This window comes from Eumetopias jubatus, unplaced genomic scaffold, assembly GCF_037043125.1.
Source record: "Eumetopias jubatus isolate StellerSeaLion01/CBP00866 unplaced genomic scaffold, mEumJub1_p1.0 scaffold_13, whole genome shotgun sequence".
NCBI lineage: Eukaryota > Metazoa > Chordata > Mammalia > Carnivora > Otariidae > Eumetopias > Eumetopias jubatus.
Window position 1 is genome coordinate 57,602,624 of NW_028274819.1, and position 19,865 is coordinate 57,622,488.

General features: G+C 35.7%; 1 protein-coding gene across 13 annotated transcripts in view; it reads left to right on the forward strand.

The window, feature by feature from the left end:
* Positions 1 to 19,865, forward strand: part of EMSY (EMSY transcriptional repressor, BRCA2 interacting) — a 144,073-nt gene that overhangs the window by 108,753 nt on the left and 15,455 nt on the right. For 12 of the 13 annotated variants that reach the window (XM_088017943.1, XM_028115881.2, XM_028115879.2 and 9 more), the window contains 5 exons: positions 1,769 to 1,939; positions 8,232 to 8,368; positions 10,792 to 10,965; positions 12,632 to 12,830; positions 19,054 to 19,218. In XM_088017943.1, the coding sequence (XP_087874069.1) occupies positions 1,769 to 1,939; positions 8,232 to 8,368; positions 10,792 to 10,965; positions 12,632 to 12,830; positions 19,054 to 19,218 (846 nt within the window). The remainder of the gene's footprint in view (positions 1 to 1,768; positions 1,940 to 8,231; positions 8,369 to 10,791; positions 10,966 to 12,631; positions 12,831 to 19,053; positions 19,219 to 19,865) is intronic. The other variant, XM_028115888.2, reaches the window with a different exon arrangement.

Below are 19,865 nucleotides of genomic sequence, written 5' to 3' on the forward strand. Positions count from 1 at the left end.
AGAACATGAAATTTACCATTTTAAGTGTATAGTTCATTGACATTCAGTGCATTCATGTTATTTTATAACCATCATCACCATCAGGCTTCAGAACCTTTTCATCTTCCCAAACTGAAACTCTGCACATTAAACAATAACTCTCCATTACCACCTTCCCGCAGTCCCTGCCAACCACCATTCTACTTGCTGTTTCTGCAAAACCTGTGCTTTAAAAACACGCTATTCTTGCATTAAATTTATCATACTCCACCCTCCCTGCCCCTTCCCCCCCCGCCCCAAACTTTTTTCCATTTGGTACAAAGATAATAGTGTTATTTATATATGATTCTTTACCTTAGGGAAAGACGGTAAAAAATAATAATGTGTCTGTCTGTGCCTGTGTATCTCTGTTAGAAAAGGTGTTTCTTTTTTTAAAACAAAAGCTTAAGTGGAAAATTTTTTGTTAAAATTTAGCTGGTTCACATTATGTTTGTAGCATGTTTACTTTGCACTAGATTTTTTTTTTAAGATTTTATTTATTCATTTGAGACACAGAGATACAGAGATAGAGAGAGAGAGCAAGCATGAGTGGGGGAGAGGCAGAGGGAGAGGGAGAAGCAGGCTCCCCGCTGAGTCAGGAGCCCAATGTGGGGCTCGATCCCCGGACCCTGGGATCATGACCTGAGCCGAAAGCAGACGTTTAACCATCTGAGCCACCCAGGTGCCCCCTTTCCACTAGATTTTTTGAGGGGGAGTCAAATGTATGTTTGTAACTGATTTAAATTAATTCTACCTAATGTTCTTCCCCTCCTCCTTTTTTTGGGTTGTGATTGTATTTAAAAATTTTTAAATATCTTGATAAAAGCATTTTTGCAGGGAGGGAGTTGTTGAAAATGGTTATCACGATGCCCATTCTAATTATTATGAAAAAATGCTTTCCTGTCAAAGAAGGTATTATCTTAGTCATCTTCTTTCTTCCCCAGACTAATAGTTCCTAGTGTAGGAATAGTATTTCTGAGTTACTGGACTTGTAGGAAACTATAACAGGCTCATCTGGTTAGTATTTAATTCTTGTTTGGGAAAAGAAAAAAGTCTTTGGAATAGTGGGGAAGAGTGCAAAATCCTTTGAGAGACATGAAGAAAAATATTCTAATGGGTCAGTTAGAGTTGAGGAAATATGTAAATAGTGAACTTTTTCGGTCAAAAGAAATATTCCTGGCAACTCTTGGCAGCTTCAACTTTAATCTCTAGTAAAATGATGGAATAATTCTTTAAAAGATGGAAATATATTTAGAGAGTAGCAGAGTACAAAATAGTGTAAGTTTATAAAATTTTAAGCAAACAATACTACCTTATTTGCTGAATGCTGACATTGGGTTTGGCACTGTGACTGCATAAAACAGATGTAGAAACCTTAAAATCAGTAACAGAAATTTCTAAAATGCTCTGGCAGGAAAGATGATTAAATTTAAGTTTCTTTTGGCATAGAACTAGTGGAAGAAGGGTAGTGGAAGAAAGAAACATAGTTATACTTTTTCTTGAGGTTGGTAATTTGATGCAACACATCACAAAATTTTATGTGTAAAATTAATCCAAATTGACTTGGCTGTAGTTCTTGCTATGTGCATTGAAAACTGTCTATAAATTGTTACTTAATGTCTTGACACCTTGAAATTCCATTTTCAAGTTGAAGCAATGTAGATTACATTGAATTATAGCTAAACTGTGTAAATTGTCATTCTTCTATAAGTAATGACAAGTTTTTCTTTTGGCTTTTCCCTTTTTATAGGCACACAGGCAACCTATACCCGCCCAACAGTGAGCCCGTCCATAGGTCGGATGGCTGCAACCCCTGGAGCTGCAACCTATGTGAAAACTACCAGTGGTAGCATCATCACAGTAGTACCCAAGTCATTAGCTACCCTGGGGGGCAAGATAATTAGCAGTAATATAGTTTCTGGTAGGTATATCTGAAATACGTTAAAGCTATAGGTAACCAGTAAAGAGGAAAAAACATTTCACTGTTGAAGGATTCTGTTAGATCTGTTTTCTGCTTAGAAATCTGGAGCTTTGTTTTTAGTCTGATGTTTAGTGATTAAGTCTAGTTTTTTATTTCTGCTATTAAATTTTCACACATTAAGTTTTTGACAGTTTTAAAATAGAACATTAGTTGTTTTTAATCAGAATGGAAATACTATGATTTACATTTGTATAGAGATTTTTCATTTACTAAGTATTCTCCCATTTGTCAGTCCTTTCAGAATGGATAAATCTGAATAGTTGGTATCACCCACAGTTAACAGGTACAGACAGATTTAAGTCTAGAGAGTTGAAACTGACCTATCTAAGGCCACACAAGCTAGATAGAGGAAGAAAGAACTAGGATTTATTCATCTTTGAGGGACCGTATTTCATAATTTCATTTACTAATGTCACTTTTAGCTTATTAAAAATAAAAATATTTGAGTATCTTTATTTTCTTTTCACCATTATATTGATTGTTTACTTTTAAGAAATATTTTACTCAGTGAAAGCTAATATTTATTGGTATTTTGGGACTTTACCTGGTTTTTACCAGCTCATTAATTCCTGCAGTATTTGGACTGTGGACTCCGAAGTGGAATGTTAACATAGCATCTGTTTTCGTTATTGGTTTTTAATTAAAATTATGTAAATAATCTCTCATCAAGCAAGCCCTGTGGACTTTAACTATCTACTATTTTTGTAGACTAGCCATATTCTGTATGTCCCAGGTGAGTTGTTCTGACATTTTGAAGTGAAGGGATTGAAGTTCCTGGCAATATATGATGTTGCTGATAACTTGGAATAAAAAAACAAAGCAGGGCATGGTGTTGGCATAAAGCACTGTATTTAAAGCTGCTAATATTGGCTCTCTTTTTAAGTGTAAGTGAGAAAATCCAATGTTTGCCAAACTGAGGAGGGTGAAACCAGTAAGGAAAGAATCATCATACTCCAGCTTTAAGAGGATTTTTTAAATAACTCAGTGAAAACTCAAATTTTGATTTATTACCTGACAGTATCTTAATGGTATAGAGCACATTCTCAAACATTTTTCAAAAAGTGATCATTCTTCATTGGTATGTAGCTTTTTATCACCATAATGGTTTTTCTTTACTTATATATGAATTCATAATAACCTTATAGCTTGAAGGAATGTCTAGATGTCATGAGGCCACTGTTTTCAGGCCTTCTTTATGATTTAGCTGCTTTGTATCAGGTTAGAGCACTATAGTAAGCAAGCGTATTTTCCTAGAAGCAGAGATATATACCCTCTACATGTATACATTTTATCCACCTTTGTATGTAAATACAAAACAACTCATGGTTAGCTGCTTTTTCAAGTATTATTGGGTATACATGAGAAGAGTTCTTAAACTTTTCTAGTACAATAGGATGTACTTGGCACAAAGTTGAAACAGTGCTATTCATTGCATGGAGCTTGTTTTGTGTCTACTCCTGCTTCACTGACACTTTTATTTTAAGGAATCTCTCATTTCTGACTGCTCTAAACTGATCCTTACGTTACATATCAATATTCTTTATAAAGACAGTTTTCTTATTTTATAATGTTTTTTTTATTTTGTGGTAGTGGGATTACAGGTTAGTTTATTAGCAGTTTTCAGTCCCTGGTTATCTATTCACAGTGAACTGGTAAGCCTAGTTGGATGAATTTGGATAATCCATAATTAGATGCTGGATTCTAGAGTTTGTACCTACCCGACTTCCCTATTCCACGAACAAAAATGAAATGCTTTTCTTAAAAGATACCCAGACGTCTAGCTGTAAGAATAGAAGGCTTTAAAAAGAAAAATGATACTTTCCCCCTTATTGTGGGTAATTTGGAAAATACAGAAAGATACAAAGAAAATTAAAATGTAATTTTTTACCATCCAGAGAAATATGTTAAGATTTAAGTGTATATATTTCTGTTCATTTCTTTTTCTGTTCAGTTTTTTGGTTATAAGTGTATGTGTGTGTATTTTTAAAATTACATTGAGATCTAATATAATCAGCTTTTACCCTTTTTTCACAGAATAATCTTATTTTCCTATTCTTTTAAATGTATCTTGACACCTCCTCTGCCCCCACTTAATGGTTACACAATATTTTCTTATATGATGCACCATAATTTAGCCATTTTCTCATTGTTGAACGTTTTAGGTTGCTTCCAATTTTTTTGTCATTATAAATAATCCTGTGATAAACATCATTATACATAAATTATTTTTTTAAAGATTTTATTTATTGAGATAGAGCGAGAGTGAGAGAGAAAGAGAACACAAGCAGGGCGAGCAGCAGGCAGAGGGAGAAGCAGGCTCTCCACTCAGCAGGGAGCCTGATGCAGGGCTCAGTCCCAGGACTCCAGGAACATGACCTGAGCCAAAGGCAGCCACTTAACTAACTCAGCCACTCAGGCACCCCATTATACATAAATTATTATGTGAAGTTCTTACTTTCTTTTCTCTAGAAAGCAGTCATGCTTCCAAAGTGCTTTTTAGAAAGGTCAGCTTTTTCTTTTCATTAGAATAAGTAACTAAATGGAAGGCGTGACTATTTTTGCAGTTATTTAACTCCTTAGAATCAGATATTTACATATATGTGTATATATAGAGAACCTATCAGATATGTAAATTTTTTTGTGAGCTTTGTTGAGGGTTGGTTAAGGAACCATGCCTATTTTATGCAGAAGATTGGATCCTTCAGAGATGAACTCATTATCTTCTTCACTCAGAGAACATTATGAGAACCTGTGACAGTGGCAAGACTTGATTTTGATTTTCTTGATCCTTAGTACAATGTTCAGGCAAGGAGCTAGTGTTTATATATCTTTTCCATTCGTTCATTCATTTGCTCATTCTTTGAGCAAAGCAGCATAAAACATTATCCAAAAGACCAAATTGTTAGGGTGATGTAAAAAAAATCTCTGAATAGTAAAATCTGGGCCAATAAATTAGTTTCTTTAAGCCATCCTACCATAATGCTCACATTTTTACAGGAATCTTATTTTTAAATAAAAATCCCTGGAATGCATCCAATATCATAGGCCATGATCCAAATGTGACTTACAGTTAATTTGCACCCATTGTGTCAACTCTTTATAATTGAAGACTGTATATATAGTGGGTTTTCTGATAGCCTATGAGCCGGATCTTTAGCTGGGTGCTGTGATACATAGGGATGTACATGGATGCATTCTCTGCCCTAAAGAATGCCAAACAAATGAACTTTTATACATTCTGTTATAGCATGAGAACTGTAGACTGACTATTGTGAAAGTGTAGAGGAAGACCTTTATTTTTATTTTTATTTTTTTAAAGATTCATTTATTTTAGAGAGAGAAAGAGTGGGCATGCGCATAAGTGGGCAGTGGGGCAGAAGGAGAGGGAGGGAGAGAGAATCTCTAGCGGACTCCCCATAGAGCACAAAGCCCAATCAGGCGGGGCTCAACTGGGGGCTTGATCTCACCACCCTGAGATCACGAGCTAACCGAAACCAACAGTCTGATGCTCAAATGACTGAGCCACCTAGGCACCCCTAGAGGAAGATCTTTTTTAAAAAAATGAATAACACTTGTTTCACCGATACAACATAGTTATCAACTGAAAGAAACATGCTCACTGGAATTTTAGACTTTCATAGCTTGATAATTCTAGTCATAAACTATTCTGTTTTAATATGACACTGTACTTTTCCTTATGTTATGCCTTTTTCTTCTGTTTTCTAACTTCTCCCCAGCCACCCTTCATTTTGCTAAGTGGTGAACTTGATTTGCAACTGTTTAATAAATTGACAGATCCCTGTAATGGAAAGGATTAGACAACGACTTGGATACAAATATAATTCACTTGTTAAGAAAGTTTTTCAAAAAAGTGGTCCTTGTACTTTGGTTAAAGCTTAGTTAACATTTCCTTGAGATAATTTTTAATGCTTGCTTACTTTTTTTTTTTTAAGATTTTATTTATTTATTTGACAGAGACACAACGAGAGAGGGAACACAAGCAGGGGGAGTGGGAGAGGGAGAAGCAGGCTTCCCGCTGAGCAAGGAGCCCGATGTGGGGCTGGATCCCAGGACCCTGCGTCATGACCTGAGCCGAAGGCAGACGCTTAATGACTGAGCCACCCAGGCGCCCATTAATGCTTACTTTCTGAAAACACTTTTACTAACCAAGTATTTAGTGAGGCTGTATTATTGAAGGATTCATCATAATCAATCATGTATGAGGCATTAAAGTTAATTAAGAGTTGAAGTTGATACATATGAATAATGGCCAGTGTGGTCTTTGTGGCTCTTAACAGCTTACTATTCAAAAACTACAGATAAAGGGAAAAACATTTGTGAAGCTGGTGTGTGGATAAAAGTGCATTTTTATGTAACCTGTGTTACCTTGGACTGACAAGACATTAGATGATGGCAAGTATAAAGATACATAACGTAATAAGATTGCCAAAAACTGACTAGAATATTCTTATTCTTCGTGTAACCTTATTTCTAAAACTCTAGTCAGGAATGCTGTTTCTCTAGTAGAAAAGAATAAAATTTTGTTTAATTTTTCTTCTTGGGAATATATTAATTGGTCATGTTTTTAAATGAGTACCTGTTCTGTGCTTAGTCATTTGATAAATGATATGCAAGCCTAGAGAAGAAAAGTATGACTTGCCTGTTTTCATGGGCAGAGGAAATCACAGGCATAGAAGTAGCATTGGGACTCATATGCTCAAGGACCAATGTGGAAACCAACACACTGAAGGAGAGGTACATATTGGATGATCCTGAAAATTAAAGTCTGGCAGAACCTGGAAACCTAAGAGGAATTTGGGCTCTATGTGACAGATAATAGGAAGCCATAGTGAAGAAGTTACTTAATAGAAGAAGTTACTTATTAGACTTATTACTTATTATTAGAGTTATTACTTATTATTAGAGCTTGTTATGTATATTATGGAATAGGAACAAATAAGATCAAATTGGTAGATTAAGGGTCAGGTCATGTAGGATTGTGACACCTAAGAGGGAAAGTTAGAACTATCTAGATAAAATAGGGATTAGGAAGGTTTTTTTTTGTTTGTTTTATTTTAACGTAATCTCTACCTCCAGAATAGGGCTCAAATTTACAACCCCAAGAGTCACATGCTCTACTGACTGAGTCAGCCAGTTACCCTGGAAAGGTTTTTGACCAATTTCACTTTGTGGGTCAAACTGGTTTTTAAAGGATGTTTGATATAACGGGAGCATGAGAGCTATTTGTATGATAGAGAAACTTGAAATAGGGAGAAAATATGAGAAGCCAAAAGAGATGAGTTGACATTGATAACATTTTGAAAGAAGACATATGTTGGTGACAAATTGAGTTTGTTCACATCTTCACTGAACAACTATTCCTGAGTAATTGCCGTACAGTATGTGCTAAGCACTGAGGAATTAGGGATGCAAAAAGATCCTTTGGAGTTCAAGGGGCTTTCACAAGGCAAGATTTGCACTAGGATTTCTAACTGCGACAGTCAAAAGAATATAGGGTACAAATTTGATAGGCATAAGAGAAGCAGGTTGTGGGGAAGAGAACATGATAGTATGTTTGGATCAGCAGATGTAGATCTACCAAGTAGATCTTAATTGTTGAAAATATAAATTTTTTTATATAAATATATAAATTGGAGTTTCATCCTCAGACTCTTCAGAGTGCTGCAGATTACAAGAGCATGTGTTTAATCTGTGCCTTGGTCTATGAATGTTTTTTTTTAATCACATAAACATAAATGGCTTATTTTCATAAATTTTCTCTAGAGCCTAATGTTATATTAATTTTGATAAGTATTTACCGATTTTTAATGTTCTTTTTTGAAGAATTTTCCCACCACACTAGTCAAATAAATATAATACTGGGTTTGGGGAAGCATTTGTTGTGGAATGCAGATTTTTATTTGTTTCAATTAACTAGTCAGGGGAGGAATATTGATGGGGAAACTGATAGTGATATTTTTAGATTCTGATTTTGGTTTGCAAGTTTTCAAATTCCAAGAAGATGACTGCTGTAAAAGTCAATTCTTAATATTCTCTCATTCTAGGACAACTTCTACTTACTGTTCCAAGCCTTCATTTCATCCTTGTGACAACCTTCATGTCATCTTGGGATGACATTAACTACATGTATTAATTATATACAGCATAAACAGAAATAACCAAGTATCACTAGTCCTTAACTCAGGCCTCCTTTTCTCCCCCCTTCTCTAAGGAACGACTACCAAAATCACTACAATCCCAATGACTTCCAAGCCCAATGTGATTGTTGTGCAAAAGACAACAGGAAAAGGAACGACCATTCAAGGCCTCCCGGGCAAAAACGTTGTCACAACATTGCTAAATGCTGGAGTAAGTAAGAGCTTATACTGCAGATTCATTGAATCCACTGAGGATTTTAAAGACCAGCTATACAAATATTTGCCTAAGGACTTCAGAACCCCACAATGGCCTGTATGGTTTGATTTACCGCTACTGTGATGTAATAACTGTTAAAACACCACCAACTGATGCCATTTTTCACAGTAATTTCTAAAACATGTTGCTCATCGCTAAGTTGCTTATGACCATGATTTAGATGCTTAGCTTAGTCCAGATGGAGGATTCCACTGGCTTAACTACAGTGGGACCTCTGTTGGAGGACAGTTTTATTCCTGCCTCTGGCCAGTAGACACGAGGCTAGTTTGGCCTAGGCTGGGCAAAGAGAAATATTTGGGGTGAAGAAAATTAATTGACGGGGATTTACTTTCATTTTTACCTCTTTGAGCTAGTAAAAAAAAAAAAATTAAATAACCGCTTCATTGATAGTTGTGAAGGCAGTCGTGCAGAGGTTTGGAGTTAGACATATCTGGGTTTTGTCTCTTAGTATGGTAGTTGTTTGACCTTGGCAAATTTACTCAACTTCTGTCATCCTTAATTTCCTCATTTATAAGTTGGGGATGGTGATCTTTACTAGTGAGTTTGTTCAGTAACTGGTAGCTGTTTTAAAAGTGCTTAAAACAGTGTCTGACACATAGGAAGTCCTCAATAAGTAGTTTTTCTCTTATTATTGTTACTCTTGGTACTTAACTATTTAGGCTTGGTAATGTCCCTACTTTGCTAGAAAAAAAATGCCGTACTTCATTGTAGTAGATCTCTAGTAGCTTCCTAGGTATCGTAATCTTCATAATGTTGGCATTAGATCTTTTCATCATGTAGGAAAACATAGCCTGAGTTCACATGGTAAGCCAAAATAAAGCCTGGGAGTAGAATTCCACTTTTCAGAACGCTTTTACAGTCTGGTTTACAGTTTCATAGAATTTGATATGTAAGAGGGGATGCCATGTACCCAGAGTCCTATGGTCACATATATTGAAGAGTTGTGTGTGAATCCTAGCTGCTAGGTATACCTACCAGCAATAATTGGACTCAGGAAGTACTAGGAAAACAATCAGATCAGAGCATAAGACTACACATATGTATATGCATCTGTACTCAACAGCTTGGTTACCTGGGCATGTCTACACACATACATCAGAAGAGCTTCTTCAAAAAATAGCCTGCTAGTTGGTTTTGATAGGCTTTGAATGGGTCATTATACTTGGACAGGGCCCATTAAGCTATTTGATAGATAGGCATGCTTACTTGCAAACTAGTGGCTCTTGGCAAATGAGCTAGAGCTCCTTCCAAAGCTGCTGCTGTGAAGGGTGTGTTTGTATTAAAATAAGTAATAACATGAGTGATAGACACTTCATATCTCCCTTAGATAACAATCTCCCTTACAGCAAATAGTTAAACTTGGGATTTTTGTAACCTCTTTAGCTCTAAATTCACAGAGTGATTACCTTCTGCCAGCTCAGCTGGGTGCTTTGTTTTTACTGTCTGCTAAGTTTGGATGGCCACACATTTTAGATGATGTTGACTAATAGTTAAAAACTAATTAGGTGAAAATTTTTCTTTTCAGTTTTATGGATTTTAACTTTTAAAAATTAAAATTTAGTAAAATCACCGTTTTTGAATTTGAGTAAGCTCAAGTATTGACTATAAATGACAGAAGGTACTTGAGAATAAAGCAGACAAAAGTATAAAAATGGTGAAAAGTTAATGAGCTTAAGCTATCTAGTTAATAAACTAAAGTGATATTAGTAACATACTAATAATAAAATGTGGGAAATGCCCTGTTTGTTTTTTGTATTTTCCCATATAACCTCAGAACGTTTGTTAATATCTGCTGATTTCATCTCTTGTGCATGCATTTTCACATAGACATTGCTATGTGTCCTTATAATTTTGTATTTGGGGAGCTTAGTTTATTTGTATGTATACATTTAGTTATTGGTATAATGCACGGTAATTTTTTATTACATAAATGTCTATTTGGGGTAAATTAGAAAATAAAGGTAATGTTGGGGGGAGACCTATAATCCCAACTCTTTTGAGATAGCTATTGTTAACATTTTAGTATATATTCTTTTTTAATTTCCTGACTATTTTAATGTATGTATTCTATGAATGTGACGGTGTAGTAAATATTCTTATGTCAGATAATTTTTTAAATTCACTTGTCAGGAGATAATGCCTTCTTTGGACAGAAAGTTGGGCAGATGACTTTTAGGACTATCTCAACTAAGTCTAGCATTTTTGATCACCTGGAAACATTGTACTTTGCTATTTAATTTACAGTCCTTTCCCCATCATCCTTGTAAAACCTCACTGTGATTTTTCAGTAAAAGGATTTTTCAGTTTTTGGCATTGAAATACATATAAACTTCATATATTCACTGACTTTAATTTAGGGAGAAAAGACTATTCAGACGGTGCCAACAGGAGCAAAGCCAGCTATTATCACTGCTACAAGACCCATCACCAAAATGATTGTAACTCAACCAAAAGGAATAGGTTCCACAGTTCAGCCAGCAGCTAAAATCATCCCAACAAAAATTGTTTATGGGCAGCAAGGGAAAACACAGGTATGCTATAAGATATGGTGGTTTTTCTTGGCTCTGGTATATTTCAAATTACTAAAATTCCACGTTGGAAATTTGAATGAGATCAGTAATCTTTAAAAAATCAAATTGTTAAAAGTTATGACCAAATGTGCATAATTACCTGTTTTCAAAACCCGTGTTTCTCTCTTTAGTACTTTTTTTTTTTTTGATACCTAAATATTTGCGCCATATCATGAGCAAAGATTGGGGAAACGAACCCTCGGAGTAAAATTTGCTGAAGGCATATATTGTTCCTTGGGAAGTAGATGCTTGAGGGAGAGTGGTAGTTATTTAGAATCTCTCAGAAAAAAGTATTTTTTGTAAGCTAATACGGCCTTTGAAAGCACTTTATATACTTATAAAAAATTTGTTTTACTTGAAACCTAAATGATGGAGAAGCTAGATATCTGTTCATTTTCAAGCAATAGAAGATAAGGGAATTTTTCTGGAAATTTGCCTAGAAAATTGAGGCCCAGGATTTAATCTTATGTTGTTAGACTACTATTTATTTTATAAAGTACCTACTTTAACTGTTTTTGTGAGGATATCAAAGGAAGTAATGTCAGCTTTGATTGAGAAATGTTATCCTAGAATTCTTATAAAAGGTTTTAATTTACCTTTAATAATTTACCTTTAGAATCAGTTCCCTCAGATTCATAGCAAAATAGTTTACAAATCAAACAAATAAGTTTTGTGATTAGAAATAAGTCCAAATTGCCTTTAAGTTTCAACTGGTAACAATTCTCCTTTGCTCCATCATCTGCATCATAGTATAACCCATGTTTTCATTCTTGAATTCTTGGAAATGGGTGACTTAATAGAGTCTGAAAAGGTTTCGAATCTTACATATGGGAGAAATAAAAACTAAATGTGGGCAGTTAACATTTTTATATTCTAGGCACCCAAATGAAGTCAACTCCTAGAGTTCAAATCTTGAAGTGGAATGGTTCAGTTTGAAATCTTTCTCCCATTTCACTTATTTTAATGTGTGTGGTTTTGACCTCTGCCAGGAGTTGATCTGCCACATGTTTCATGTTGCTTCTAATAACAGTTGTCTAAGTCAGTGTTTCTCGGGGGATTTTTCAAAGATGACTTAGGTCCCAACCATGTTTACTTTGTACGGGTGTCTTAGGAATTTCATTTGGTTGCTAATGAAAAGAAACCTGAAGAACAGTGGCTTACAAAAATTAGGGTTGTATTTTTATTATGTTAATAATAAGTTAATTATTTTATTATGTTAATGAATGTTCAGAGGGAGGAAATTCTGGACTATTCTTGTGGCATTGGGAGTCCAGGCTTCTTGTGTCTTTCTGTTCTGCAGTCCGTAGCATGTGGCTGTCATTCTGCTATATAGCCTACAGCCTGTAAAATGACTTCTGAAGTCATTATAGGCAAGAAAAAATGGGGAGAGCCTCTTGTCAAAATATGGCTGTTGCAGTCTGGCACATATCACTTAAAATGTATGTGGCTTGACTCTAATTTGTTCATAGATTGAATTAGTCTTTAATGAACAATGTTGTGCCCAAAGCATAAGAAATGTACAGAATGCAGCTTCCCATGTCAGGAAGATATTATTCATGACTAGAAGTTTAGCATTTTAAATAGTGCTCTAAAATTTAAACTGGGTATATTTCCGATTCTCTTCTAGGTTCTTATTAAACCCAAACCAGTGACATTTCAAGCCACAGTTGTTAGTGAACAAACAAGGCAGCTGGTCACAGAAACATTACAGCAAGCATCTAGGGTGGCAGAAGCTGGTAATTCATCTATTCAAGAGGGAAAAGAAGACCCACAGAGTTATACAGATAGTAGTTCCTCTTCTACAGAGTCCTCCCAAAGTTCCCAAGGTAAGATCCATTTTACTTCTGATTTATGTAATTACTTCTGACATAGTGCCCCAGTTCCAAAATAGTTGAATCTAGGGGTTTCAAACAAACATGTATGCTTTGATTTGTCGATTCTTTTGATTTTATTTTCCTTTGTTTGATATGTAATCGGTGAGCTGAAGTTTTGTTTTTGGTAAGACTTTACCGTTCTTTCCTGCATGGCATATGTTCATCAAATAATTGGTAAACTGTAGATGGTGATTTTGGCAGGTAGGGGTTACCAAACTTGAATAGTGCTGTGGTTCTTCTTGTTTCCTTTTGGGTAAGTAGGAGAAGTGGGCATTAAAGTGAATGTATCTTTTGAATGGTTACTGTTGAACCTTGAGAATCAGGGTGGCCAGAGGTGGGCCATATGTGGGCTATAAGTAGAGTGACCAAACATTGCAGTTTGCAGAGGACAAGTCCTGGTTTATGTCTGTTCTACCATAATTATTAATAGCATTCCTTTTCACTCTCATCTCAAAGGTATCCCAATTTAGGTGATACAATATGATTGTCCTAATTATAAGGAAGGAGCTATGAATCCAGACTCCATAGTAGGGAAGCTCTTTATCCTCAGTGCTGTTTTAATTATGTTGTTCATCTAGGAAGTCTCTTGAAATAAATTCTTGATCATAAGCTTAGAGACCTACAAATCTAGTACTCATGTCTGTCAGTTACCTTGACCACCCTTATCGTCAGATGCTAGGTATATTTATGCCTAAGCTTGCTTATATGCTCTGATGCATCTAATAAGCAAAGCTTTTTATCTTCCCCTAATCATTCCTCACCCACTCCATTCCTTCTCCTCACCTCCCCATTATTTTCTCTGGAGTGCTTTCTGAGCATCTTCACTTTTCTAATGCAGATTATTCATCTGGTGCACTTTTATTATTCTAATTGTTTAGCAGAGTCTTTCCAGATTAGTGGGAAGTTCAGATTGCTTATATGGTTCAAATTGCTGATTAGCCCATTAATTGAATTTGACATTTATTTATACTATATATTAAGTATTGTGCTAGGCCCATGTAAATGTTGAGTAAAATATAGTTCTTGTAAAAATCTAGAGTAGGGGATTAAAAAATACACGTACAACTTCAGTATAAGTTTATTAGTAACAAAACTGCCAAAGGCTAAAAATTCACACTCCGGTGAGGAGAGAATAAGAAAGCTTCATGAAGGAGATAGCATTTGAAGTGGTCTTTGAAAACTTATCAATTAAAAGTAAATAAAAAAATTTTTTTAAAGATTTTATTTATTTATTTGTGAGAGAGAGAGAGAGAGAGAGAGACAGAGAGCAATCACAAGCAGGGGCAGTGGCAGAGGCACAGGGAGAAGCAGGCTCCCCGCTGAGCAAAGAGTCCAACACGGGACTCGATCCCAGGACCCTGGGATCATGACCCGAGCCGAAGGCAGATGCCCAACTGACTTAGCCACTCAGGTGTCCCAAAAATGTTGATTTAAACAAACCGTATGACACTCATTTTAGAGAATGGATAGTTTTCTTCAGCATATTATCATGATAGTAATATTTTCTAGATCAGTTTACTGAGAAGATTCAGTTTATCATTCTATATTGATTATGAATCAGTCTTTGTACTGGTTATAGTGGCGTGATGCTTATTCTCTATTTCATATGATCTTTATTTCTTAATGATTTGATATCTAAAGATTCCATTCTTACTTCAGCACATCAGCTGCATTTTCCTCTATTTTAAAGTCTCTGGTTCCTTGAATAATACATGCCATTTTTTCCCTTGAGAAATATTTTTATAGAGGACGGGTAAAATGTTTAGCTTATGAGTTGGTGCTAAAAGGGAGACATGAATAGTAGATGTTTTTATATCCATAATCTCAGATTATCTTTTGAAATTGCTAGTCTTTTCCTAAGGGAGCTGTAAGCCAATCATTACTTCCCAAACATGCCATTTCATTAGGCAGTCTTAAGTTTTCATTCTAAGAATGGGACAAAAGTTTGGCTATTTTTGGAAGTCATTGAGTGGAAGGTTTTCTGCTTTTCAATCTCTTATTATACATGGCTTCATCTATTTTTATTTATTTGTCCTGTATCATTACATATTATTTATTTTAAAAATATTCTGTAATACAGGGGCGCCTGGGTGGCTCAGTTGTTAAGCGTCTGCCTTCGGCTCAGGTCATGGTCCCAGGGTCCTGGGATTGAGCCCCGCATCGGGCTCGCTGCTCAGCGGGAAGCCTGCTTCTCCCTCTCCCACTCCCCCTGCTTGTGTTCCCTCTCTCGCTGTGTCTCTCTCTCTCTCTCTGTCAAATAAATAAATAAAATCTTAAAAAAAAAAGATATTCTGTAATACAGAAAAAGATAACAATTCAGAATATGTGTATCTAGATTATAAAGCCAGTTTCTATAATCTGCATTTTCCCCCATCCCCCATATCTTTGTATAGCTCCTTAGTGCATTCTCACAATGACTGGTGATATATATGCTATGATTTAAAGAGAAAGGGATAAAGATTTTGGTCAATCTAAGATCATGCTGGCTTTCAAAATATATGAGGGTCATACCTATTGGGAATGTAAGCACTACATAGCAGTTCATTTTTCCTTTCTATTTCTTTTGTAGTTTTTGCCCCTCCCCCACCTTTGGTAACTTTTTCTTTTAATGTAATTTCAGACTTACAAAAAAACTTTCAAGAAGAGTTAAAAAGAACTCTGTGATTTTTTTTTTTAAGATTTTATTTTTAAGTAATCTCTATACCCAACATGGGGCTCAAACTCACAACCCTAAGATCAAGAGTCACATGCTCCACCAACTGAGCCAGCCAGGCACCCCAAGATTTTTAAAAAAGAGAGAAATATTAAAGATTTCTTTATTTATATTTAGTTTATTTCCAGTAGGTTTAAGGTGGATTAGGTAGAATATAAGATTATGTGAAGTGAAATGGAAGAGAGCAAGGAGACAAAACCAAGGGTAGGGATTTAAGATGGAACAAGGTATGAGACAGATACAAAAATGCATCCTGTAAAGACATTGCTTTAAGGAGGCCACAAATTGGTTTCTGGGATGATTTTTCCAGAAGCTTTATGATTTTGGTAGATCATAGTGAGGGTGGGGAATGAATCCAAGTTAAGTAAAACATACTTATTGCAGAACTTTTCAGAGCTATTATGTGTTAGTATATATTGTGAAAGATGAAGAGTGGAGTATGTAATGTAAAATGCTCCCCAACTTTTTTGACCATAGAACCTTTTGCAGAACATCTTGAGGAACTAATGTTCTCTGAAATATTTTGAGTGATGCTGTCTAGGCAGTTAAATACCATGAAGGCCTTAGGCTTTATGACAATACTTCAGAGGGAATGTACATATTACATTATAGAAGGGACATAGACATCTTGGGTTTGGTTTAGAAGGGGTGGTTTAGATGAGTAAGGCATCTGGGAGTCATTTTATGTGAGAAAGGGTTGGTAGAAACAGGACACTTATTATGGAGAGGAGAAGATGAGGATTGGGTTGGGGACATTGGGAGCTGTCAGTTTTTCTTGAGGACTGTGACATGGAAGAGGGAAAAGAGTGGGTCTTTGTGGAAATGTGGATGGAAACTAGAACCATTGGGTAGAAGTCACAGGAAGCCCTGTTTCCATTCCATATAAGAAACTTTTCTAGTTGTCATAACTGCAGAAATGGAAGGAAACTATCTTACAAAGTAGTGAGTTCTCTGGTGTTGCAGTTCCTGGATTGGTGGGGATATTGTGAAGATTTTAGCATAGGATTGGTGATAGCATTAAGTGAACTTGTAGATCCCTGCTAACTGAGAGGTCTTAACTGTACTATGAAAGTGTGATATGGGCCTTTTATGGTAAAGTCACAGGAGACATTCTTCCATAGAGATGCCTGATCTGCCTTTGCTTATAACAGTACAGTGTGTATTTCTGGTATCTAACATGTAGTAGACGTCCAGTAAATATTTGTTAAGTGATCTGTGGGGAAAGATATCTGAGGGTTAGAAGGCCACCATCCTCAAGACAGATGGGGAAATCTGGAGGCATATACACTTCATAATCAAATGGTACTTTGAGATCAGGCTTCTGATGTCTCAGTCATTGCATCCTAACCTCAGTATCAGACTTAATAGGCAATAGATTTATCTGGTCTAAGCATAAAAGCCAAAGTAAAGAGGAAAGTCACTCAAGGATTGGTTTTTGCATGTAGGTTCACACTCTCATTCTTTGTCACAGCTCTTGGGGTTGCTGCAGTGATACCGTGTGATGAGCAGCCACTCTCTGAGTATGGGCAGAAAGAATGAAGAATTTCTAGCCCCTACAGAATGATGTTATTTGGGGTGATGTCTGATCGGTGCTCCCCTGTGGAAATTTGTTTTCTTTTTTTAGTCTTTTTCTACCTTATCTCTCTGCAAATGCAATCCTTGTTTTCTTCTGGATATTCAATGAATATTACAGAATTGGGTTGCAGTCATTCTTTGTGTATGGGTCCTCTCACCTACCCAAAAGGGTACTTACATCACTGGGAGAATTTCTTAAATGTGAGAACTTAGGTTTTATAAGAAGAATTATTTCCTAATAAAAGTTTTCTTAAGTGTAAGTTCTATTTGTCTGCTTATAAAAAGTGAAGAAAAACTGTAATATGCATCACATGACATTTGGTATTGCAGTATAGTGTCCCACAATCTTCTAGAATTTGGGGAGAAGTTTAATGGAAATTATACATCCCTGGTGTGGCATGTATTCTACCCAGTATTTGGGGAACAGGGGATACAGTTTGTTAATGGTAATTTAAAAATTCCATTGTATATGGAATATACAATAATGTAGAATTCTATTGTAGATCAGTTGTGTTTTCTTTGGCAAGGCTGTTTGTTTGTTTGTTTGTTTGTTTGTTTGTTTGTTTGTTTTAAAGAGTCATTTCACCTCTCCAACCTTTTTGGACAACTTTGTGGTTTTCAAAAATATAAGGTTCAAAGAACGTTGAACTTTTATGTTGGATTTATTCTTGTTTTTTGGGGGGCTACATGAATTCTTTTCATTCTTCTGTAATGCTTTCACTGACTAATCCAAATCAAAGCAGTCTTTTTCTTTCCATGTATTTGTCTTGTTTGCCTTAGTCATTTGATTTTACCCAAGAACACAAAGCTATATGTATGTTTATTTTGTGTCTCCTCCATTGTAATTTAAACTTGGGAGTGGGAATCCAACATAATTTTTGTCCTGTGTGGTATCCTGACAAAGGAGTTTAGGAACTTAATAGTCTCGTCCAACCTGCCTATTCTGTAAATGGAAAACTCAAAAATTTCTTGCTTGTTTTGATGCACATTTAGTATTTACATACCTAACTTCATAACATAAATATAACTAGCCTTGATTTAGGGCTGTAATTCATTTTTGAAACTAATGAAGAGTCTCAGAATCAAGAACTTTTAGGACACAACAACAATAACATTTCTACTGTCCTTCATAGTTTATGGAGCTCTTTTATACATATATTATTTCATTATATCCTCAGAAATCTGTGAGGTAGAGAGGTAATTTTATCATTGCCATTTTAGAAATAATGACACTAAAACTCAAAGACTCAACTTGCAAGTAACTGATAGAGCTGGGGCTGTAACCTAAGACTGAACTCCAAATGTTATATATGTCCTGTTTTATCATCCTGCTTCTGGATCATCTATCCATTCTTCTTGTTGGTGGACAGGATTTCTTTTCAGTATTTCAGCCATCCAGTAAGTGTTGACTAGATGCTCAGGTTGTAATACAGAACACATTTTCAGGTGCATTGGGGGAAAAAAGACTTCCTACAGCATTTTGTTCTTATTATACACAAGCATGCATCTACTTACACAAATGCACACCTATTTATTATAGCAATTATCACATTGAATTGTAATTTGTCTTTTTACATGTCTGTCTCCCCAACCAGATTGTGTGCTTCTTGAGCATCCTTTGTTATTCCGTAAGCTCCTTTATATCCTCAATGCCAATATAGACTCCTGCATATAGGTGCCTAGTTTGTTGAATCAGTGTATACAAGTGAATGAGTAAGTAAATACAGACACAAAAGATATTATGCCCTCTGGGGGCTTACAGTCTTCTTGGGGAGATAAAGCATGAAGTTTACAGTAAATACAAAGATTAAAAAAAAAAACAAATTGTTTTTTTTTTAAGAGAAACTTTGTTTATAGGGTTTTTTTTTTTTAACTAATATAAAACAGATTCCCAGCCTGTAGTTCATGTAATTGCTTCCCGGCGTCAGGATTGGTCAGAACATGAGATTGCAATGGAGACTAGCCCCACCATAATTTATCAGGATGTATCCAGTGAATCACAATCAGCTACTTCAACAATCAAAGCTCTGTTAGAACTCCAACAGACAACAGGTATGAATTCACATGCTCAATGGAATGAAGCATGTTTTCTCTAGAGATGGGTTGTGCTAAAATACTACCACTGTTATATTTTCTTTGTTATTATTTGAGCACATTTCCCCCCTCTGGACTGGTCTATAATCATTGCCGCAGTCTGTTTACTTGTCAGTTCAATAAGATGTGCCCAGGAGTACTGAAGGATGGACTAGTCAGGGAGAAAAAAAGACAGAACTCTTTCTTTTCTGTCTCCTGCTTAAAAGGGCAATCCTGTAGCCTCTTGTCACCAGAAGGCAGTAGTTTCTATCATTTCTAAGCACGAGGATAGATGCAGTATAAGTTGTATATAAGAATAGTAGGAGGCAAACTGCAGGGCCCCTGCCATCCTCCTTGATATTGGTGGGCAGTTTTGTGGACATGAAACACCATTAATGGCCCTTGCTAGCATTCTAATTTGTTTTATCTTTATATTTCATTGTATAATTTAACCACTTGAGCTTCTGTGCAAAGCCATCCTCATTTAACAAGATCCTGTCAGTATTTCTGGTTGCTTAAATATCTTCAGTAAACTCTAGGCAAAACCTGTGTCAGTTATACTGACTTTCCTGTTACACAATAAGTCAAAGATTGTTAGGGTACTTAAGGGACCTTAGCAATGATCT